The sequence below is a fragment of the Tribolium castaneum genome, chromosome 2, assembly GCF_031307605.1.
Source record: "Tribolium castaneum strain GA2 chromosome 2, icTriCast1.1, whole genome shotgun sequence".
NCBI classification, from domain to species: domain Eukaryota; kingdom Metazoa; phylum Arthropoda; class Insecta; order Coleoptera; family Tenebrionidae; genus Tribolium; species Tribolium castaneum.
In genome coordinates, this window is record NC_087395.1 from 5,577,396 (window position 1) to 5,602,939 (window position 25,544).

The 25,544-nt window shown below is 31.7% G+C and overlaps 1 protein-coding gene and 1 non-coding gene across 4 annotated transcripts in view; both read left to right on the forward strand.

Annotated features, from left to right (window-relative positions):
• grn (grain) overlaps window positions 1–25,544 on the forward strand; it is a 79,038-nt gene that overhangs the window by 15,004 nt on the left and 38,490 nt on the right. Inside the window, exons 3-4 of one of the 3 annotated variants that reach the window (XM_064360051.1) lie at window positions 3,076–3,489; window positions 13,232–13,377. In XM_064360051.1, coding sequence (XP_064216121.1) covers window positions 3,076–3,489; window positions 13,232–13,377 — 560 coding nt within the window. 3 annotated transcript variants of the gene reach the window in all.
• Mir11629 (microRNA mir-11629) lies at window positions 18,013–18,109 on the forward strand. Its single transcript, NR_161846.1, has one exon. It is a non-coding gene; the product is annotated as a microRNA mir-11629 (primary transcript).

Genomic DNA, 25,544 nt, shown 5'->3' on the forward strand with positions numbered 1-25,544 from the left:
CACAATTAAGTTAATTATTTGGCAAATGAAGTTGTCGTCTGATAGAAGGTCGCGTGGCTGCCACAGTTAAAGCCATACGGAAATTATTATTATTAATATGCGGCGGATTATTTGCATAAATTAGTGTAGGAGACTTTCGAATTGTAATTTATTACAACGTAAAAGTCGATTTGTGACAGGTACACGGACAGGCGGCGCACTTAATTCTTCATTAAAATACAGAAGAGGACGAATCGATCAATTATTTCCACTGTAAAAAACAGATAAGAGTTTAATATGCGGAAATTAAAATGGGAGTGGATGAGGCACGTTTATTGTCTGATGTTAAAAACAATCAAAAGTTTAATATTCCTTGATCGGCGAATAAAAGTGTTAATGTACCTTAAAAGCTTTTGGGACAATATTTACTCAGTCGGGAGGTTGTTTGCCCATTTCGGTAGTAGGTCCCCCTTGGATTCTTAATTTGCGCCACAATTTAAACGAAATTTATTCAAATGATGGCTCCTGGAATTTTAAACGCGCTACGAGCTAATGCGAAATACCGATCGGACTTTTCAACTGCATAAAAAAATTGTGATATGTAATGTTTTTAATTTTCCTTCACAAATTCAAAATTTAATAATAAGAGAGAAATTTAATGAAATTCATTTTCAAAATAGTTAACTATTTTTCTGTCTCAACAATAACGTGCTAAAAATCAGAACACAAAGTATCAAATTTGTTGATTTCTTTTTCCGGTTTAAGAAAATCTCTCGTGTTACACTGCTCGATCAAGACGGTTTTTAATCCAAATAAACAATATTTTTGGTATTACTTGAGCAAACTTAATAAAATAATTGGTTTTTGGACTGAAACATGGACATGCTCAATCGTAAAAAGCTAAGTTAACATTTTTGACCCAAATCGGTGATTATTCGGTTAATTTTTATGGAAATTCTGCAAAATAAAGTTACGTTTTTGGGTCAAGAAATTTTCCACATATAACGCCTAAATAAAATCATTTTCGATCAGATTTTGAGTTATTAGCCCGAAAAAGCAAAAAACCACTAGTTATTTCCATCTAATTTTGTGATTTTTAGGTAATGGTAAAAGCATATCATTGTCGATCAGTTTATTGATTTCTCAGCCTAATTTAGCAAAAACTGAATTTTTATCTCAATAATAATGTCTTTAGACGCTCAAAAATTGCTAAAGTTGCTCAATTTTTGAGATTTTTTTGGTTACGTTTTGTCGAAATTTCACTAGAGATGAAAATGTGCTAAAACATTCAAAAAGCCAAAACAGTGTAAACTCTGCGATCTACTTAAGTGATTTTTTGAGAAATGTTGCAAAGTAGTAAACATTTGTGTTTCTGAAAAACGAGGTAAAACACCCAAAAAAATTGAACTAAATGTCATTTTATAAGTAGGTTCTCCCTAAATACTGAATATTGATTAAAATAATAATTCTTAGAACAATGTACACGTTAGGACAGAATTAACAATAAAATGTAAATTTATATTTGATGATATATTATTTTAGTCAATCTTCACTATTTGGGTTAGACAAGAGCCTAACTATATATTTTCAAAATAGTCGCGTTTCTGGTTAAACAAAGTACATGGAAAAAATATCGAAATTTTTTATTTCGTCTAGAGATTTTATGTTCTATTTCAAAGAAAATCTCGCTTGGCTAAGAAGCACCAAAAGCTAATATAAAAGTAAAAATAATACCATTTTCAAAACAATTTGGTGTTTTTGTTTGGTAACAATAATGATTAATGTAAAGAGAAAAGATAATATTATTTCTATATATTTAGTGTTGTTATGCTCTTCAAATGTATTCTTAATGTTGATAGATACATTTTTCTTCCACCTCTTCCTTTACGATTTTCTTACGCTTTCTGGTATTTTGTTTCGTCACAATAATTCCCTTTTGCAGTTTTGTGGCCTTTCTTTAACTTTTACTTTCTTTCCACTCAGTGATCGAGTTTCTATCAATCTTTCAGTCTTCACCACCTTTTTTTTTCAATCGTTCTCTTTTTCCTTGTTGTTTTTTTAGGCAAATCATTTCCTCAAGTTCTGTATTAGGTACTCTTTCCAGATGTTTTTCCTTTTTGCGACGCTTTTTAGAGTTAGTTCAGTTGCTTCTGATTACGAACCTACGAAATGATGCTTTTCAGTTACTTCTTCAAAGTGCGTTTTGGTGATTTCTTTAACGTTTTTTTTCTATTTTCCGTCTTTTACCTTTTTTATTTCTATTTTTCATCATTTTAACTTTCAATACTCTTTTATTTTCGGTAAGTGTCTCATTCTTTTTTCTTCGTCTAGTTGTTTACGCAAACTTTCCTCTTATCTCAGTCTTTGAATTTTATCCTGACTCTTGATGGACACTTTTTTTGTTCTACTTCCTCCTCTATGACCATTTTGTGACCTCTGGTAATAAACTTATTATTATTATTATTATTATTATTATTATTATGTGAAATTTTCACAACTTCTTTTCGATACACTTTCCAAATCTATCCCTTTTACTTTTTTGTATTTCTGTGGCATTTTCATGTTCAATACGTTTGCTACGAGGTGACGCTTTTTTATACTAAATACTTCCGATTTCGAAAATGTGTCTCTCGCTACATTCGTAAAGCCATTGGCGATTTTTGATGATCTTTGAGTCAACCACTTTTTTAAAAAACCCAAGTATCGGTCAAGCAAATTAAACATTCAATAATAATTTTATTTATTTTTAAAAAGTTTATACCTCAACATTTGGTCCTTCGAGCCGGATATTTCATTTCGCCATTAAGAGTCCACCGAAATTTGGTGTTTACATGGGTAATTGTAAGTGTTTTGACAAAAGTTCACTTTCTGGATTTAACTCTTCTCAGAATATGACAAAACCTATAGCAACTTATCTACAGAACCAGATGATTTATTTAGTAAATGACTGGTGATTTCTGGAGTAACTAAGCAAGTGATACTGTGTTTATAAAAATTGATTGTTGATGTTAGTTCCATGTGAACTTTTTGAAAATTGTTGAGACTGAGTGTTTTCATAAAACTTTTAATTTGTTGATTTTTGAGTATTGTTTTCAGTTTCAGCGTCTCGGATGTCTTCGGGTCAAGTGTGCCGGTCACACTTCCACGCGCCCCTCCACCCTTGGCTATCGGACGGCACGAAGCCCCTCGGCCACTCGGGTTGGGTGCCGTTCGGTGGCGGCGATCCGGACAAATCGCAGTCGCCGAGTTCCGCCCCCGGCCAGCCGCACAACATCTTCTCGTTCCCCCCGACGCCGCCAAAGGACAGCACGCCGGACAGCGTGGCGCCGACGGCGGGCGCCGAGTACGTGGCGGCGGCGATGGGCGCCTTCATGCACGGGGGCGGCGGCGGCGGCGACAACCCCCAGAGCTGCGCCCTCGACGTCAAGCCGACGGCCGTCGGAGCGAACGCCAACAGCAAACAGCGCGAAGGTAGTGACTATGAAGGGGGCACTGCCGGCATGTTTAATGGTAACTTTGAAAGCTCGTACGGGTCTGCGTATGGCCACGGTATTCACGGGGCCGCGTACTCGCCCCAGAACAAGCAGCATCTGGGGGCTGCCGGACAGGGCGCGCAATCGCCTAACAAACCACGCAACAAGTCGAGAACCAGCGCCGGTAAGACACCACACCACATACCAACACTGACCGCAAAAAGAACATTACCCACTATACACAAGCAGACGACACACACCATAAACATGTTCTTCACAGAGACACATGTACACGAAGCTGCCACATTTTAACGCAAAAGTCAATTAAAATGTGGCCGCTTCGGTGCTCGTCTACATTCTACAAAAATCTTAAACTCTCACACACTCTATTACGCCTTTGTTTGTTTCCTTAATTAATTATTTTGGTTTTGGTTTGTTGCTTTATTTCCGTTACACACAATTTTATTTTAGTTTAACATTTTGCAGGTTCGGTAAAAATTGCTTCTGATGAATAGAAATGTAACAATTGCAATTGCATTTTCTGGAAATTCATTCACTTTATGCCAAATAAACTTATTGTAAGAATAACCAAAAAAAAATAATTCATTCATTTATTTGACAAAACCATTGACAACAAAATTTATCAATAGCTTACAGTTTGTTAAGTTTCAAGTGATTGTGTGGCTCGCTTTTGAATCAATATTTACTTTTTGCAAATGTAAGTATTTCAACATAAGACCCTATAGCTATTTAACAATTAACATCTTTAATAAAACTCTGTAGAAGTCGACTTAAAAGTTTCATTAGGTAATTGGTTAAGTTCCCAGCACTTTGAAAATTGAATCAACCTTTACACACTATAACTATTTGTTTACAAATTTACAGATAATTTTTGTAATTATTATGGAATGAAAAACAAATGGGAAAAGCTTGATCTCACATGTTAAGTTTTGTGGTAAAATTTCTTTTGACAGCAAACCACACTAAAAATTTGCAGTTGCTAATATCTTATAACAAATCAATTCATTTACTTCCCTCTTCAATACTTTTGTATTATTTTTAACAAAAATTGCGAATAGCTTATGCTAAAAACAATTAATTCAAAGAAAAACACAAATGTACATTGTACTACTTTGCGCTCTTAGTACAGAAATAGCTATTAAATATAAACAACTTACGAGTACTATAATGCTTTCTTTTCTCTAAAATTTAACTTACTAAAATGTTTAAGACAAATATTTTGTCATTTTGTGCTTCTCACATTGTTATAACAAACAATAAATAAACAACAACAGAAATCAACAAATCGTAAAGGAAATAAATTATTTTTGCAGCAAACAAGACGATTGTTTGTTTACCAGTCCTATACTTTTTTGTCAGTAACTAATTTTTTAAGAATAGCTCATTCTTAAAATATTCACTGTAAAATAACAACGGAAAAATAAATAACACAGAGAACCAAAAACTTTTACTTTTTTTACTGAAACAAACTTTCAGGAACCTTCCACTCTATATTTTGTATTTATATCAAACTGTTCAATTCGCACCAAATCTCTTGACACTTATGCGTATTGTAGCTGCTGAAAGAATGAAAACGAGTTTTTTTTATACAAAAATTGAGTTTTGCACTTCTTGCTGTTTGTCATTATATTTATATGGTGTTAAAGTTTGCCACTACTTCTGCAGATTTTGTGTCCATTTGAAATAAAAAAGAGTCAATAATTTGATCGGTTGGTCATTCAGAAAGTGCAATAATAAAAAATATTTCGATTTTAGCTAATTTGAATTGGAGTATTTTTGAAGGTCTTATTCACAGTAATCTATAAGAATAACCAAATTTTAAAATTTTTGTTTGATAAAAAAAGCCAAGGAAAATCTCTTGGTTTCCAAAATTGCGTTAAAACATTCAAAGTTATTCACTATTTTGCCCTCAGATAAATAATTATCAAAATTACGGGCGAAAACTAGTCAAACTGAGTCATTGGCTTGGTTAGAGAGACGAAATGTTGTCCAGACATGAATCCAATAGAAAATCTTTAGGGAATCTTAATCCTGCATATGATGACTACAAAAAAATTAACAGTTGTAATTTGTCAAAAATTACATCATTTGTTGTAATCATAAAGCGGATAACTTTTATGAAAATGTAAGTGGTTGGGTTGACTTTCATCAAGCCACTCAGAAATCAGGTTCATTGTTTCGTAGGACATTTCCATTGCTTTGTCTGCGAGTCCTTCAAAAAACCATGGGAGAAGAATTTACCAACAATTGCATTTGCGTTAACAATAACCGTAACGTTCTTTTTTCCAAATGAAGCAATTTTTACTGAACCGTTGCAACATTACCTTTTCTTTACCATATATATATATTATACTAACACTTGTCGGTCTGCGATTTTTGGAGCAAGCTTTTGGGCCACTTATTTTTGGTGTGCTGGCACGCACACATCACAATTTTTGCCCAAGTTTTTCTTTTCCAATCACACGAGTGTGCGCTGTATTGTTTTCACAGTTTTCTGCGTGTTGCACACAAAACTCGACGATGTTGCAACTTCTCTTTTTCTTCTGCTCTGTTGGCAACATCCGTTCTGGGCCCGTTATCTTGCCAACAATTAGTTGCACAGTATATCCGCCGCCATTTTACGACGATGCGTGAAGCAATCTAATTAAAAGAGAGGTGAAAAATAAAATGGCAACGAAACTAAAAGTGACTACGTAATGAGATTTTGTCCCTCCGGTTTGACCTTCGGCGCGTGGGAATCTATGATCAAGGGGTGCCATGATGCTAATTAGCGATGTCGCATTACTGATCTCGACGATGTTCCATTGTTTCTCTACCCGCATACTTCGATATTGTCGGAGAACACTGTTTGGGCTTTTTTCACGTAACTAATTGAAGTGCAATACTTGTATGGTACTGAGAAGACGAGAAAATCAAGCGCCGAGCTTCCGCCACTTCCGAGAAGCACAAGCTCAAAGATTTATTAATTCAATTTCAAACGAAGGGTAAACCACTACTCATATTTCCGATAAATCGAATATATTATATTTTCAAAGAATTTCAAAGACACTTTCAATTTTGGTACAAATAGTGTCATTTCTTTTGTTATATTTTAATTTAACACATTTTGGACATATTTGTGTTGTACAGTTAAACAAAGTGAAAATGACGCAATAGTAAATCAATTTACTTTTTTACTGGTTTACTGCAGCGTCATTTTCATTTTGTTCGACTGTACGTTATCCATAACTGTTTTTTATTCGAAAAGTATCTTAATTTTTAACAATTTGTGGGACTTGTAAGTTATGTGTTATTACTTATTAGGGGTGAACGTGATACTTTATGAAGCTGGACATTTATTTGACCAGAAATGAGGCAAATAATTCAGCTGAGCCACATAAATTCACTTTTACTTCTAGTAACTTATACCTAGTAGTATACCTGTTGACCTGACCTGACCACAATTTTTTTTTCGAAATAATAAATTACTGCTTCTTATTCGTTTTAGTCTACGATAAGATTCATTGGTAAAAAAATGATACATTGGTAAAAGTTTGTTTTAACACAAAGTAGAACTTTTACTTTTCTTATCTTTTCCTGTGACATCCAGTCATGAAAGTTGTTACTTTTGTGTCCATTGCGGATAAAATAATTTAAGTACTAGACGTATCGGAGGTTAACCAGGAAAATTTATTACTGTAGTTTTTTTATTCTTTTTTAAATTTGCGTTTTAGTTTCTTTATGTACGTTTATATTTATTCACAAAAATGTAATTACTTGTTATTTTAAACATTTCATTTAACCTAATCTGACCTGACTAATATTTAATTTAATAAGTGCATCTACAGTCTACACTGATTAAAATCGGACCGTAAGTTAAATTCCTAATACGGATACCGAGTGTCATATGTAAATTTCGAAAAAAATTCTCTTCTTACCCAATAGATTAATTAAATAACATTTACATTGTCGTTTTGAAAAAAATAATAATACCAGTATGAATATGAATTAAATGGAAGTTTAAAACCAATAATAATGATATGCGAACATCCAAAACTTTTTTTACTTCAAAAATTCAAAAAATTTGAATATTAACAAACATTTTTTAAAAATGTAGACCTTTTTTCGAACAAAAATATAACATGGATAATGTAGGTATAACAAAAATAAGGTTTAAAATATACGTAAGTACTTTAAAACACCACAAAAAACAAAAGAAATGGCACCTAAACAGTCGGTTTTGTTAGAAAACTTTATTAAAAATAACGAAAAAATTAATTTAATTATATAACGTTCTATGGTTTTTTAACGGTGCAACATTATTTCACTTTAGTCAAATCGCATTATTATGTCCTGGGGAATATATGGTTCCCCACTTTTAGTTACACCTAGTAGAATTCCGAATTGTTCCAAGTTCTCATACACCTAAACAGTTATTCTTCATACATCCGAATACTATTTCCCTATTTAAATAAAAGTAATTTGTTATTTATAGTCTGTATTTGAAAAAATAATTTTTTGAAATTGTTTTTTATATTTGTGATAGTATTTTTTAATACTGTTATAACAGTATTTCAAAATTTTTCGAATTGTATAATTACTTTTTATATCTAGTTTTTGTTCTTTTATTTAATCTTTTGCTTCTTATAACTACCTAATCTCGTAGGTATAAATATGAGAGAGAGTACAAACATAATCAAAAATTATTTTGAAAACATAACGTTGGCAAAGAAATTCTCAAGTGAAGTAATAAAAAAGTAAATAAAAATACATTAACTCTGTGAAATAATATTTCACATAAACGAATATTTATTACTAATCTGATTTAAATCCCCGAACTTATTATTAAGCATTGTATTTCGAACATTATTTAATAATAACTTGACCTGACTTGACCTGACCTGACCTGACCTGACCTGACCTGACCCGACCTGACTATTATTTAATTTAATAAGTTTGTCAGCACAGAACAAAATAGGTTTCCAAATTCTAGGTTTTATGTCTAATTTCGAAGTGTTGTGCTATTACTTATTACGTACCTAACTCGTTAGCGGTCGAGGCTAACTGATTTGTTTACTCGTTTTTCTTAAATAAAATAAAATTTCAATTTACCAGGGATTTAGGAAAATTTTTCACGTAGATAATTGTTGTTACGAAGACCCTGTGTATTACTGTTTAACTCGCATAATTTGCAAACCTTGATAGCTGCGCTCACTCGTTTTGGCAAACATTATGCTCGTTAAACAATCAGTCTTTTCATAATTGATTATCAAGCAATATTTTCAACTTTTGATCAAATAAAATCCTTGTCGCTTCTTTGTATTTCTTTAAAATTAAGTTTAAACTTCCGTTTATTACATCGATTATCGCCTTTCTTCATAACATTATATTACATAAAACTGATTAATCTTAATGTTTTTGGGTTAATAATATTACTTTCCTCTTTTTCATTTCTCTGTTTCATATGCGAAAGAAAATTATTTTTTAAAAAAGAGTTTCGGTCAGTGTCAGGTTTTCGAAAAATATAAAAAAGGGGAATATCATTTGGAAGAAGGGAAATTTTTTTTATTAACCCTTTGAAAGTCATATTTTTCTATAAAAAACCACTCTGTGGCATATTGTAAACGTTTTTTTTTGGAGTTTATACCTGTCAGTAACATGTTTTTTGGACATGTTTTGTTGTTACTTGAAAAAAAAAACATCTTTGAAGTCAGTAGGTTCTAATTCTTTCTTTATTCAAGTTGCCAACGTATTGAAGGATTTTTAATTAATATAGAGGTATTGTCAGATATTGGCTAATATGTTTGGTCCAGAAAAGTTTTTTAATTACATTTCTTTCTACAAATTTTAACTAGCTTTTTACTATTATCTTCAATAATTTTTTTCAGTGTAGTTATTATTGCCCTACATCCTTACATTCCTGTACTTACATACCTACGGATTAGGAACTAATAATGAATACACAGTGGTTTACCCCCGATTTCAAAAATTGATAGAATTGTGAGTAACATGAGCAAACAGCATTGAAAGTGTTTGACTTTTGAGTCGTAGCAAATCGCTTAGGGGCTTAGTGGTCCCTTGTCCGAAAATGCGATCAATCGTTTCCTCGCTTGAGTAGTTTTCCAGGTGCTCAATAATTTGGCACAATTTGAAAATAAGCAAGTAATTCTGTCCAAATATCCGCAACATTGTCCTTTAATCCGCTCAGCAAGCCCCCAGTAAATCCTAACCATTGCGGTAAAGTGGTTACTATTGAATTTTTAAGTGCTTCCTTGACATATTTTCGTATCGATTGTTGCGAATAAAGCCTTGGGATGTTTACCGTCCCGAAGACGAACAGCGTGCGTGAAATTTAATAAATTCAGCCGTGAAACGTATTAAATATGCTTGTATAAACTGGAGCAATGTTCTGTGAAATTGATCGGTTTTGGTGGGCGAGGCGAGGGGCGAAAATCGATCACCCTCTGGCTTACTTCCGGCTGAATTCGGTTTGGAAATCTGATGTGATGAAAATTTTGGTGATGGGTGAATACCGCGGACAGACGGAGAACCCACTGGTGAATGTTTGCATGTCTAATAACTTCTTTTCCTTTTGTTTCCAACATCCTGTATATGCATGGCGCTTGTTGTTCCAATTAACAATCGGGTATGGTCTTGGGGAGATTTCACTTGTGACCCTGTGGAAGAGCTTGTTAAAATTCTTCGATGTAATTAAGCCAACTCGGGTAAATTCTGAATTTAATTACGCATAAGACTACATTACACGTTAGACCACACACGATTGTCTATGCTTTTGCTTGTTTAATTACCGACAGTGTGACAAAGCGATTAAAACGATCACTCGATGGGAAGATCGATACGCTCTTAATTAATTGTTGAAATGCAATCAAATTGATACGAACATGACGATAATTGTTGAACTTTGTGGCATACTTCACAGTCAAAATTCTTACTTTTTTATCTAATCTTATCCAGCTCGATTTGTTGATTTTTAAATCGCACCACTTTACCAAAATAGAACGCCAAAAAACCCAGCCTTATCGAAGGAAGGAACACTGATAAAATTTAAATTTGGAACGTATTTGCAATTTTTGTCCTATTTTACATCAATTGAATCCATTAAAATTAAATAAGAAAAAAATTATTTCGGTAAAAAGGAAAGGGATTCGGTTCAAAATTGCGAAACCAAAGTCATATTCCAAAAATGAAAGATGTTTAGATTTATTTATAGTTTTTTACTAATTTCAGTGGTCCTCCGGAATACCTAATTAAAAAAAGTGACATTTTGTGTATTTTTTTATGCTTGTTTCTCGAAAACGATATGTAAAGCTGATAAAATTTCCTACAAAATGGTTTGGATGCGTGTTATTGTTTCCCAAAGAGTTTGGGGCGTAGAAAAAATATTTTGATTCGTTGGTGAAAATTTCTTTTGACGAAACAAAAATTTACAGAAAATATTGTGTAAAGTGAAGTGATTAGTTTACAACTTGGTAGTTTAATAACAGAAGGTTATCCTTACGAGTAATTGAAGAATTTATAGAGACCTGAAAAAATCCAGTAAAGCACTTAACATTAACAAAAGAGGTATCTTGAAGAGTACTAAACCATATTTGCTTTATTTGATTTATGTCCACATATGGTACGCAAATAAAACAAATAAAATGATAAATAGATCAATAAGCAAACTTACAGCAACAGTTACAGATGAAGCAAATAAATACAAAGAACACATAATTTATTACAAATATAAAAAATTAGGTATAAAGAAAAGTATGGAAAGTAGGTATTCAGTAACCCAGCAATTTAGACTAAAACTATTTTAAAAAGAGGTGAGTTAAAAAGATGTAAAGTATTTAGGGGAGAATAATGAAAAAAAAAATGAATAGGTACACTCATTTTTAGATAAATAGCTTTGCAGCTCGACTACTATTTTCAATTCAATTCAATAATTTTTGTTTATGATTTTTTAAGAAAAATTCTAACTGGATAATGTGCAATTATTAAATGCAATACTAACAACAGTAACAAACCAAATTGACGATTTTCTGTCTTTATTTTTGACAAACGTTTGTAATTAAATATGTTTTTGAACGAAAAACATTTTAAATACATATAACGTTGAAAAATGTTTTGACCCAGTTTTGTGATTTTTCACACTTCTGCGAAACCTAATTTTGTGCATCAATTTTGACCAGATTTTGTGATATTTGGGTAAGTCTTACCGAATAATTACCATATTTACCAATATTTTATTTCTTGATTATGCCCTTAAATGCTCGAAATATGTAGAAATTACTAAATGTGAGTTTTTTGTTATTACTTTTTGGAAACAATTGTGTTTTTGACTGAAAATTCTTATGTTGCAACACGCGAAAAAGTTAATTATTTCCGATCAAAATTACAAATTTGTCGGCTAAGTGGAAAAACGAAGTAACACGACTGGTAAAAAAAACTGGTGTCATATTAAGTTTTCGGCTAACAACGAATAATCGCGTTTTTGATTAAAAAAACGTGCTAATAAATAAAGTTGTCGGAAAAAGGAAAAGGTAGTGAAATTTTTGATATTGTTTAGTGACTTTTGGTTCTACTTTAATAAAATTTTGCTTAATAAGCAAATTAAACCAGTTTGATTTTTTGGTGTTAACATTAAGAAAAATGCAAAGCTTAGAAACTTTGTTTTTGAACAAATTTTGAGTTTTTTTCGTTAGTTTTGTCAAAATTTTTCTAACCAATTGTGTTTCTAACTGCAAATTCCTATAGTGAAACACACAATAAGGCAAAGTACTTTTTGATCCAACTTAGAAAATTTTCGGCTGATTTTTGAAAAATTTTGTGTGCCTTTGTGAAAAACGGGATACCATGTCTACAAAACTACCCATGTATCCTTTTGAGATTTCGGCTCACTTTGGACGAGTTTTCTCAAAACTACTGTATTTCTGTTTAAACAATTTCGAAAAAGGAAAAAATATTGCATTTTTTTCTTGTATTTTAAAAAATCTTGCTGTAGCGCCCAAAAAGCAAAAATAACACAACTTTAGACACAATTCGGCCATTTTCGGCGTTTTTTTATAAATAAATTTGGCGAAAAATTTCTTTTTCTCGTCTCGCTAAACAAAGTTCTAAAACGCTTGAAAAGAGGGAAAAAGAAGAGAAGATTCCTTCGGTGATATTGTCCAATAGAGTAAAATAAATATTTGGCAAATTTACATTATTACATATATGGTTGATAATAAGGACTAACATTTTTGACACTGTGACAACATGCAAATATGAAAAATAAAGGTTAAAAATTTAAGATTTTCAATAAAATTCAATGTCTGATAACTTTTGTTCAGTACACTTTTGCTTTAAATTAGGAAGCAGTGGTACAGAAAAATGTTAATTAAAAGTACGATGTTTGTCAGCGGATATCTCTACAACAGTTTGAAATACAAGAAAACAGAAAACACCGTCTTGTAGTAAATTTGACCAGCTGTAATTTTGTTCATAACTAACTTTATCGTAACTCACGTAGAGTTTTCGAAATATGTTCTCGTATAATAAAAAATATCGTGACGTGGACTGGACTAAATGATTAATTATTAATTTTGTATTTACTTGAAAAGGCTTGAAGTCACACGAAATCGATGACATTTAAAAATGCATATAATTTTGGTGTCCTCCCATCGAATGATGAATGTGCTTGCGCATGTTTGATTAGCTTATGAGGGGAGTAGTTGTGGTGCGTTGTGAATGCGTAACATATTGTCTAACATATGTTTTTTTAATTTTGTCCTTAGAGGGTAGGGAGTGCGTGAATTGTGGTGCAACGAGCACGCCACTGTGGCGACGTGACGGCACAGGCCACTACCTCTGCAATGCGTGTGGATTGTACTACAAGATGAATGGACAAAATAGGCCACTCATCAAACCCAAAAGAAGACTGGTGAGTGGAGAATTTTTATTTTATTGATTATATTTTCCACATACTTGCGATAATGTACTCGAAAAGTTTGAAGAAACCTGAGAAATTCCAATAAAGCGCTTACCATAAATTAGTTTTAAGACTGATTTTACAAATGGTAGAAGTGTTGGAAAATTTGCATCTATCAACTCAAAACAAGTATTAAACCATATTTGAAACTTGCTTTATTTGATTTCTGTCAATGAAAATTTATGACAAAGAATTAGCAAAGATATAAAAACACATACCCAAAGACAAATTAATAAATACATAACCCAATTATAAACCCAATTCGGCGATTTTTTATTGCAATTTTGTAAATAATCGTGTTTTTAGACGAAAGACTTTCCAAACATAACGCTCAAAAAATCAGTTTCGACCCAATTTTGTGATTTTCCATATCTTAATACAAAAAAACGTATTTAATAAGCATCTGAAAATGACAAGGTTCGATAATTTTTTGGGTAATTTTTGTCGAATAATTACGTTTGCTAATGTGTATGATGCAAACATCATAAAATTATGTCGGTTTTGATCCAATTTATTTGTCTTCATCTCAGTTTACCAAAATTATAGTTTTTAATAATGCACGTAGATGCTTGAAAAAAGCAAAAATTACTTGATTTTTGAGCTAATTTTGAGTATTCAGTTCATTTTTGGCGAGTTTTGTTATACAACAAACAAAATGCTTTTAGATCAAATTTTAGGATTTTTCGGATAATTTTTTAAGAAATGGTGCCAAATAATTGATTGCTTTTCTAAAAAACGAAGTAACACGCCCGAAAGTGAGAAAACTGCAAATTTGGGTTTTCGGTTTGTTTTGGAAAAATTTCCTCAACAATTTCCTAGCATAATTTCGTTCCTTTTTAATAAAAATAACACCACTTTCGACACACTTTTGGTCATTTTTTGCATTTTTTGACGTCTTTTTGATTAAATTTTGCAAATAATTGCGTTTCTGTTTTCGGTCTAAACGCTTTAAAAAAATATGAAATAGCTACATTTTTTACCAACTTCTAATGAAATTTGTCGTTGCGTTTCGCCAAACAAAGATAAACACCAATTTGGCCCGATATTGTAATTTTTATTGGTATTTTTGGCGAATAATTGCGTTTATTTGATCCAATTTATTCATTTTTACCATTTTTTTACCATTTACCATTTACCAATTTTTTTATGTTTTAACAAATGCTCGAAAAATTCAAAAATAGCTCTCTTGAACTGATTTAGAGCTTTTTCTGTTGATTTTTGGCGGAATTTTACATTTCTGACTGAAAATTCTTTTGCTAAAACACCTGAAATTTGAAAAAGCAAGAAACTTTTCCAAGCAATTTTTAAATTTTTCATCTGAAAAAAGAGTTAATAAGTCTGAAAAAGACAAAACTATACGTAAATGTCTTGCTGAGTTTTTGGCTAATTTGGACAAGTTTTCTCAAAATAACCGTATTAATTGTTAAACAATGTCAAAAAAGGAAGAAATAATGAAATTTTGGAATTTCCAAAATTTTCATTTTAATAAAAGCTTAGTGCCCAAATAAAAATAACACAACTTTGGACACAATGAACATATTCAAACTCGACTAAAAATTAAAAAGATTAAAAAAGAATTATTTTGACATAATTTACAGTTTAGAATTTTACGAATTTTTTTGATTTATTTTTGTCAAAATTACTTAAATAATAATTAATCAGTGGGATATGGTAGAGTAAATTGATAAATAACAGTATGTGGCATCGTTATCTAACAATTGCAAGATCAAGATCAAGAATAAAAATGAATTATTTTTGAAAATTAATACTTAGTGCTGGCACACTATTTCTTTGATATCTTTTTATATATTTTAATTTTTTTAAATTAAAAACATATGAATTCATTATTATGTTATAGGACCATTATTTAATGTGAAACATAAAAACGTTAAGAAATAAGAAATAAAAAAGTTAACAAAATAATTTTAGATATTTTTCAAGATTTTTCCCGTAATCTACATTAGCTTCTTTACAACGTACCACTGAGTTGGTGCACCAATTTTTGAACACTTGTAGGTACATCAGAAGTTTAAAGTTTTAAATGTTGTAGGCAGCTTTCTAACAATGAACTTAGATAATAGAAAAAAATAGAGGATATAAAGATTAGCTTAAAAAATATTAGTATTTATTATTTATAAACATTTCAGGCAATCGAGAAAACAAAATATATGTAAAATTGTGAAAAAGTCAGTAAGAACATTATGGTTTTTAGGTCGCAAATTGTGATTTTAGATGAAAAAATTTTCAAATTATAACGATAAAATAAGGTCATTTTCGGCCCAGTTTAGTGATTTATCCCACAAAAAGACTGGTGAGTGTCGAATTTAAATTAAAATCGTTAAATGAAAAATGTGGATAAATGCGTACACGCCTCGGTTCTGGGAAGCGATTTCGGTTACTGCAGAAAGGCATTTATTCAGTGTCACTAACTCGCCTAACAAATGGGATGAGTGTACGGCCGTAATCGTCCAGAACTCATTAGCCTATGAAGGAGCCCATTGAAATCGTTGTTGGCCGCCTCTTGCTCTCCTCCTCCTCATCTGAACGCGAGTTAATTTTAAAAACGTATTTCGAGGAGAGTAGTTGCGATGTCGTCGGTGATAACGGCCACGCTACTGCCCGGCGTGAACCATTGTGTCTGAAATATGACGATAAACATCGCTGATTTAGATAACAGGCCACAATGCCTCAAAGAAATGCATAGAAAAATAACACACAATACGTCATGGAGACGAACCGGGAGCACAAACACAATTCAATTTGCCCCAATGAATAAAACTCGATAATTATTATTATGATGTTACAGCAAGATCGAGGAGGGCTTTATGGACTCGCCTCCAATTAAAGCCTTTCTTAAATGTGAAGGTTTGACATTAAAATTCTTCTTTCGGACAAAACATATCGTTAAAATGATGCTTCGTGTAAACAACACAGAAGCTGGACCTTGTTGTTTTCGTACTTTTGTTTTGAAACTTTTATTTTTGGCACAGTCGCCATGAAAAATAAGAATTGCATCTAAAGGAAAAAATCGAACACATTTATTTAGAAAGGCGTGAATGTAATGTAATTTTATTGATCAATAAAATTTTCATAAAATTATGTCACCATAAAATTCAATCAGCCGTTAAATATTTACTAGTTGCGATTTGCGTACAGTAGAACCTACCACGATTTAACAAATTTTCAGAATATCATTTGTTTTACAGTTGTAAACTGATGTAACTAATCAAAACAATTTCTAAGAAAAAAAATAGGGAGAAGCTGTTAATTAATTCTTCACACTGCGATTAAGTACTAAGGCGAATTCTTAGTCCAAAATACTACAGTTCAGTTGAGAAGTCTGTCATTGTTATTTTAGTTTAATTAGATTGCTAAAGCGAATATTTAGAAACAAGCAAATACTTAAAAATGGGAAAAAATACAATTTAAAAAATTTGAAAGTTATGTGGGTAACAAACGGTTTTGACATCTTGGTTGAATCACTCTGTACTTAGTCTTCATTGAATGCTGAAATCAAAAAATGTTAGAGAATTATTCTAAGAGCCGGTTAAAGAACATTTTAATTGGAATCAAATTTTAATTCGAGATCAACTTGACATTATTTGTCAATGCATTTTAAATGGCAACTTAATTCGAATTTTTTTTTTTATTTTTGGCTTTCTGTAACTCGGCCCTAAAAGATTCCGGAAAAAAAAGAGCTATGATTCTTATTTTGATTTTAATTTTATGTTTAGGGCGAGTTGCTTAATAATTCCAAGTCAACATTTATTATTAGTGTTATTATTCTAATCTTGTTTATTTGTAAATAGAAATTGTTTTTTGATCTAAATTGTTTACGCCACTCGATGAGTTGGAACGCTCGAAAAAAGCAATTTTCGGTTCGTTTTAGCAAAGTTTTATAATGAATGTATAGTTAAAAAGGGCAATTTTTGGAATCATCTTAAGGATTTTTTAAATATTTTAACAAAAGTTTATTTATTTACTTTGTATTATTACTTATTTTAATTTAGATAGATGACAATAATTTCTAATATTCGAAGCGAGTATTTATTTAGAAGACAAAACTATAAAAATCAAAAAAATTAAGAGTTACTTAAAATACAGATGCATAACTTTGTACATTTTTTCCATTAAAGTCAAATGCAAGTAGTTAAATACTCTAAAATAATTAGAAACCAATGATGACAATTTCACGGTCTATTTTTGACAAAATTAAAAAAGATAATTCGAAAACCTACTTAAACATCCGAAACACGCAAGAAAAACACAATTTTCCATACTATAATTTATTGATTTTTTGGCTTATTTTGAACATTTTTTTTATTGAAATAGCAAATGTCACAAGATGAAAAATGTACTGAAGCGCTCAAAGTAATATTATTTTCGAGATAGTTTAGCAAGGCTCACAAGAAAACCCCTTTTTTTTGTTCTGATGAAAACTGTGCTTCAAAAATATTTAAAAAGGCAAATGTATTTTGCTATTTTTGAAATTATTTGGTAATTTTTTAATACTAGGTACATAAATTACGGGAAATAATTGAGTTTTTGCACATAGTTTTTTTTACATTTTACCAAAAAAAACATGAAATTAAATGTCAACAATCGGATCATTTTGGACTTTTATAAACATTAATAAAACAGATGTTTAGAAAAGGACAAATTGACCCGATTATTGATATAATATCCTGATATTTTTGTCAAATTTTTCGTCAAAAATGAGCCAAAACGCTCGAAAACGGCTGAATAATAGGTATGTATTTGGGTTCAATTTTATGTTTTTTGCTGTATTTTAACAAAATTTCCCAAAAAAACAAGTGTGCGAAAAATACCAAATTCACTTGGTTTTTGACAATAATGTAGTGATTTTTTACGCAATTTTGAGAATTGTTGCGAAATAATTGATTGTCATTACCTAAAAAACGTACGAAAATGTAATAAACCGGCAAAACAATCTGTAAATTGATTATTGTTCATTCTCTTTGCAAAGTCAGACTCATCGATTATCCATTTTTAGTAGTTTTGGACAAGTTGTTTCGATCTTTGTTTTTTGTAAAATCTAAACTCCAATTGAGTTGTCTTGAAACAAAAAAATTGACAAAAATTTTTGCTAATATTCAAGATCCCACAAATGATAAAATTTTGAGATTATTTATTGATGATTTTAATCAAAAAGCTTATGAGCTTTTATCTTGAACGGTACTGTCAATTTTCAAATCGCAATTTTAAATTGTAGAACCTTTGCTTCGTGATTATCTAATGGTAATTTAAAGGCCGTTACATCACTCGATTTACAGTTTGGCAGAGATCCACAAACTCGAGTTCAAGTTTTTTAATTTGCTCGTCCTCATCGGAAAAAATGATCCACTGCAGTCAATGTGTCAATTATATGAGCCTCGTGGGCAAGCCATGATTTGTGTCTTCACCTAATCAGCAGTATCTCATAATTAATAAGTTTTATGGGCCATAAATCTCGTATTAAAATAATAAATACACTTCTTGCGCGCTTAATTACGCACTTCCGCTATTGATTAATCCTTGGTCCTGATGCGCTGGTTTCGGTTTATATGTACATGTATAAGTATTATTGCTAGTTTGTGAATAGAGCGTGTGTTGTTGGGTTTGAGATCTTGAAGATACCATACAGTAGGATTATTATTAATCATGATGTGCCGGAGGCAAGTCGGTCCAAACACCTGGCCCGGTGCCATTGTTTTAGCTTTTCGTACTTTCCTCGTCTGAAAGGGGGCATTTTGCATATTTGATTTATCTGCTGCCTCTTTCGCGCTTGCATAAATCAAAAATCGACGAAATAAACGTTTCTCATAGTGCCATAATAATTCCGTATGCTCCCGAGTGTTGTATACTGTATACAGTTAAAACTCGCTCGACAACAAAATAAAATTGCGTATGACGTGGTGTTTGACATTTCAGGAGGAACGCTCGCGCTATTTTATGTCTTAGGAGAGCTGGACGGAAGGCCCTGGGCACGAACTCATTCTGTTTGTTTACGGGCCGGCGATTGTGGGCCTTACACAAGTGCACAATAGATACGTGGGGCCCTGGGGCGGATAATATATGTTAATATATGTGCTCTACATATTATCTTTGTCGGCGAGTTCGAGGCCCTCGGCTCTGACCGCTGTCTTCACTCCATCGCATCTGACACACGTATGAATTTTTTTCCCTTTTCTACCAACATCTCACCATCAATTACCATTGGTAATTAACTTCCTCCGATATTCATGAGAATCAATTAAAATGCAAAGTACTCATAATTCCAATTCGAAATGAATTATTTAACTAGTGCGCTTGTTTGCTTGAAAATTCACCATCTGAGCGTCGTTAAATTTCAACTAGACACTACCATAAAAGTGAGTTAAATGTTTTTACGATCAATTTAATGCCTCCACTTGGAATATTTGAACCGTGGAATTAGGACTTTTCGCTTGCTACAAAAATCGAACAGCGAAACTAGCATTCCAAACAGTTGCGGAACAGGTAGTGACACTAGTTATATTTTATTAAAAATCTACGATTCTGCACTAGTTTTGTAATCGATATCTTACCGACCAGAGTTTTTGGCCAAGATTACAACAGTTGAAGAATATTCAAACTTTTTTCTAAAAATGCAATGTTACCTGCATTGTCCATTACTGATATCACATTTTCAGAATTTAGTAGTTTTTCTGTTACGAAACCCACTCTTTTTTAATTGGCGCAGTCAGTAGGTTAGTAGCGTCATTTTTCCTTTCATAAATTTAATGTTCTTAAAAAAATTTTGTTTTCTCAAAATTCTTGAAAGTGTTATCACGTGTAGCGTTTTCCTGATTTTTAAAAAAAAAATCTTTAAGTGTAAAAAGATAATAAACTGACAATCACTATCTAGGGCCTTATCGAGTATATTTGATGTTTACCCAAAGACAGACTGATTATTTCGGAACGAATTATTTCGGATATCTCACAAATTAAAGAAAAATTAGAAAATTCAGAGAAAGGTTGTAATTAGGAACAAAACGATTTTTAAGAAATAGAAGTAAAATAGATATGGCTTTCATAAGAAAAACCGTTGTAATTCTGACATCAAGACCAAAATCTGAGACCAAAATTTGACCATCAGCTCAAATTTTCTCGTTCTTGTTAGAAGTGTAAATTTGTGTTATTTCGATATGTTTTTGCATGAAAATAACTCTGGACTCCTAATTTTGTTCGCAAATATTCTGTAACATAAAAAGATTATGTAAAAATGCTAAAAAACTCCTTTGATTTAGAATAGGGCGAATATATGCACTAGGATTTACACGTAAAAGTGCTAACATGAGTTAGATACAGTCACCATTAAAAACAATGACACACCTCATAACCGGGCCGGACAGCAAAAGTGCGACTAAAATCTTTTAGGGCACAAATTTCAACATACAGATTAGTTTACAAACTGTCCAGCGAGTTTATACAATATCTGGTTAGTTTATGAAGTAGCCATATGAAAAAGATTTGTGGCTGAGGTTTTAGGGGTGTCATTCTTTTTACTTGTGACTGTACCTCGAGCTAAATAAAAAAAATTTGTTAGAAGTTTTGAAATCTATTATTAATTTTTAGATCTCTTCCTGCTTAATTTTAATAGAAACTAATCAAAACTCAAAACAATTGACCTTTCTTGTTACTTATTTACTTTATATCAGTCTTAATACGTAATTGTTTTGAAGTATTCTTTTAGGGTCAAAAGGAAAACGTTCATAGGTATCGGTGGCAAGAGCAAATAAATGTTGTTCCCTTTTTGAGCCCGTACTTAGATTAGGAAATTTTACTCTTTGTACACAGGACTATTCAATAAACCAGTCTGTCTCATTGGCAATCGCACTACCAATGTAAGAGCCTCACAAAGCGTTAAAACCGCTCAATCCATTCAGAGAAGCCATTGAAATAGATGAATAAATTGCAAAACACTCCACACTAGCTTGTCATTCATCACACGCCGTGGGTTTAACGTAGATAGCAATACAGGCTGATTTTTTAGGGCCTACATTAGAAACTTTTTAGCTTCTAATACAAGCTAGAGCTTTAAGATTTTGTATGCAATCTAAATCGAACATTCTGTGTTCAACTAAATTATTTTCAAAATTGGAGCCAACTTTAAATTTTATATAGGAACCAACTATTTTTATTACATTTTTGAATTCGCCTCTTGAAACTGAGTAAAATGTACCCTAGTTCTTAGTACTTATCTGTCATAGTTTTTGACGTATGTCAATTGTTTTAAATTTTCATTTGCAGGGATAATTTACAATGTTACAGTTCGTGAATCCTTTACAATAAGTGAATAATTCTATTTGCATTTAATAACCAAAGGTTTAAAGGGTCTTCTCAAATCTTTAGGATTGTCAACTGTCAAATTGCAAAGTTACTATGATTTTTTTTAATGATCATTAAAAAATGATTATAAAACAGTTTTTTGAAGAATGACCCTGATTTTTCAATGGCAATGAAAAAAACATCAATTTTTATGTAGACTTTTATTAACATGTTCCTTATTACAGTTTTTGAAACAATTGCAAAAAACTGAATTCTGACTCATTATTTTTATTTTTCATCAAGAGAACTTTTGAAAAATACGATAAAATTGTACTACTAATCAAAAGAAATGTCCTGTTTGTTTACTATTTTCATTCAAGAAATTCAAAGTTTGATGGCAGACTGAGTTACTTTACATAATTCACTAAGTTATAATAAACTATATTGTTTTATTGCTTATTCGATAATGAACCAGGTAAAAACTAAATAAAATATTGAAGTCTGACAATCGTTGACCATTTTACAAGGTCTACTTGATTAACAATGAAAATTACGAAATCAAATCCGTTTTTTGTGATTTTTTTCAAAAACTGTAAGAGGTAGGTATAGGACGTATTGATGAAAGTCACCATAAATATCAATATTCTTTCGGTTGCTGTCAAGAAAATAGGGTCGTTTCATTTGAAAAACTGAGTTGTAGCAGTTTTTTTGAAAACCATTCTGAAAAAATCATACTAGCCTTGAATTTTGACACCTGAAAATCTGAAAATTTCGAACATTCTAGGAGACTCTTCAAACCTTCGATTATCGAATGCAAAAAAGCTATTCACTTGTCTCAACGGGTTCAAGGGCTGTGATATCTTCGATAAACCCTTACAAATAAAAATTTTAATAAAAAATAACATGTCAGAAACTATGACAGATAAGTACCAACAACTTGACTTCCAAAAGCTCAGCCATTTTAAAAATAATTTAGTTAAATTCAAAAGGTCGATTTGGATGTATACAAAATTTTAAAACTGGAGCTACAATAGAAGTTGAATATATAAATTTCTGGAACTCGTCTCACACATTGTTCCAGAAAATCGTCCTCTGACAGGCCAATCGGTAGTGTAATTAATTTTCGCATCGGCAATAATAACAGCCGTCGGTCGAAGGTGTTGAACGCCTTCTCCTTGGCGCGAGATATTTAAAGCTGAATTATCGAGAACGCATAAATCGCGTGTATGGTCAACCTGTGGCACCTATTCGCGGCAGATTTACGCCGGTTTACGGACGTCCTGCCGTAGGCGCAAACCGCAGTCCTGCCTCATCAATAACTCGTCATTGAAAGGTGCTACTTACGATTTAAATATTTAACCTGATAATAAGACGGTGTCCGCGTATTTGCATAATATACGACACCTGTCCTCGTAATTGTTTTGGGGACGATTCCGACCCTCGCTTAGGGGCGGCGACTGGATTTAATGACATTTTTCGTTCGGCTGGCTGCTGGATGATTGTGCCCAATTTTAATGATAGAGCCAGTTTTTGACCTTAGTAAATCATAACACCGCCACGCCTAACTTTCCAAATCACAATACGACAATTAATGATCTATTGTGGCCGCAATATCGGTGTGGTAATAGCCTAGATGGAACCAACGGTTGGTTCATGATCAATTAACGAAATTTGTTCGATGAGGCGACATTTTTTATGTGGGACTAGCGATGATAAATACAATAATTTAATGGCACAGTATACGAGTCGATAGATAGTGGGCGTATCATTAAAATAGTATAGTAGCCGGTGTATGGCATTACAGTGTGGGCACAAACGACATTAGGAATAGAAAACACGTTTTTATTGATGTACTTGCGATATAATTCCAATTGAAGACATTCAGGAAACGCATTCCACGTGCAAGGATTGATTTCTGGAGGAGGAGGAAGATTCCAATCAATCACGAGATCATTAGGCCTTTTTATGTATGCTGATTAAACTAATTGTACCCATAAATAGACAAATACTTCAAGTGTTTTCGTTATTTTATACCTACGTGTCCAAAATTAAAATTACACTGCTTGTTATCTCACAAGAGTCATTAATTCGAATTGAGAAGGCTAACTGATTGTGAGACATTAAAATATCAGATAATACCTTGATTACTAAAAAACTTTGATATATGTGTAAATAATTTAAAACTGCATCTGTTTTCGCGGGTTTGATTGGATTCAAGTCACGGGCTACTATTGTTCCGACGATGGCATTCATGTTAATTTTATGTGGTTAAAATGAGCATTGCATATTGCATTTCATTTCAACCTCAAACAAATTTACAACGTTTAAAGTTTAAAGTTTAAATTTGAATTCTACGTTTTTTGGAAAAGTAAAGAAATTCTAATTTTATTGATTTTACATTCGAAAAATTAATTGATTGATGATATTTTGAAATGTAACGTTATTGTTGCCTGGAATTGTCTGAAACATTTGTTCTCTTTTCTTTAAAAGCTCGATATTTTTTGAGTTTGTAGTCAGGTCAGGTTAGGTCAGGTTATTGTTTACTATGTTTTTAAAAAAAGGCCAACAAACCAGGTCATTTTCATTAAAATGACTAATTTTGGTGATTTTCTATTCGAACAATTAATTGGTTGAAATTACTTTAAAATGCAACAATATTTGTTTCTTTTTTGTTTTTTACCTAAATAATGCTAATATGTGCAAACTGTTTACCGAGCAGTCGCTAACCATTTAAAAAAGCACCAGGAGGTTAATTTTTGACCTTTTCATTTTATAACGTGTTTGTTATGAGACGAATTCAAATGAAAAATTCGCAATAGTGTTATTTTGTCTTTTCTATTTTGTGAGTTTCTAAATAAATGATCATTGATTTGGACATCGATGAATTAATTGTGCTTATAGTGTTGAAAATATAGAAGAATTTAACAACAGTTAAGAAATAATATTTTAGGCACAAATAATCTATTTGATTTGAACGGCAAAAACACATCTAATAAATGTTTAGTTTAACAACTTTTGATGGTTCGATATATTCCATTGGTAAAGACGAATCTCTGAGTTTATTTGGAATTGAAACGAAAAATACGAAAATTAATTATTATACATGAATTTCATAAACTGGGTTGTATTTATAATTTAGGATTTACGCGAAATTGTAAAATTTATTATTTGATAACAGGAACTGTCGAACTTCTAAGTCGATCTTTTTGCATGGTTTATTTTAGAACAACTAACGAATACTGTATTAGGTAAGCACTTCAAAGTTTATTAAATTAAGAAAAAAATAATATTAAGTGAAACCTCCCTTAACGAACACCAACAACGGACATCTCTTCACAACGGACATTTTTGTAAGAACGTAACAAAACCTATATTAAAATTTCCACCTCTCCACAACGGACAATTAAAAGTTCCCCATCTGTGTCCGTTGTTTTACGTATTAGTCAAAAAAATTGCGAAATTGTGCGGAAATGTTATTTTCACTGTTTTCGAATGTTCATGAATGTTTTTAATTCAATTATTTCGCAAAATTGCGTTAAAAATTATCCAAAAAATCTTAATTCCGCTCAACCAAGACAAGCAAAGGGTGTTGAGTAAATTATGTTGAGAAGATTACGCTAATTGATTTTTTTTATTATCAGATCAGATCATAAACGTCTGTTATCTTTATTAGTTAAAAAGGCTTAACAATTTTTGTAAAAAAGTGTATTTGGTATTTTTTCCTTTTTAAATGAAATACTATACCTAATTTTGTTAAATTGGATCAAAAATCATTATAAGGGTAAATTTTTAGTTTTTCTACCAAATACACGATTGTTTTGTATAATTTC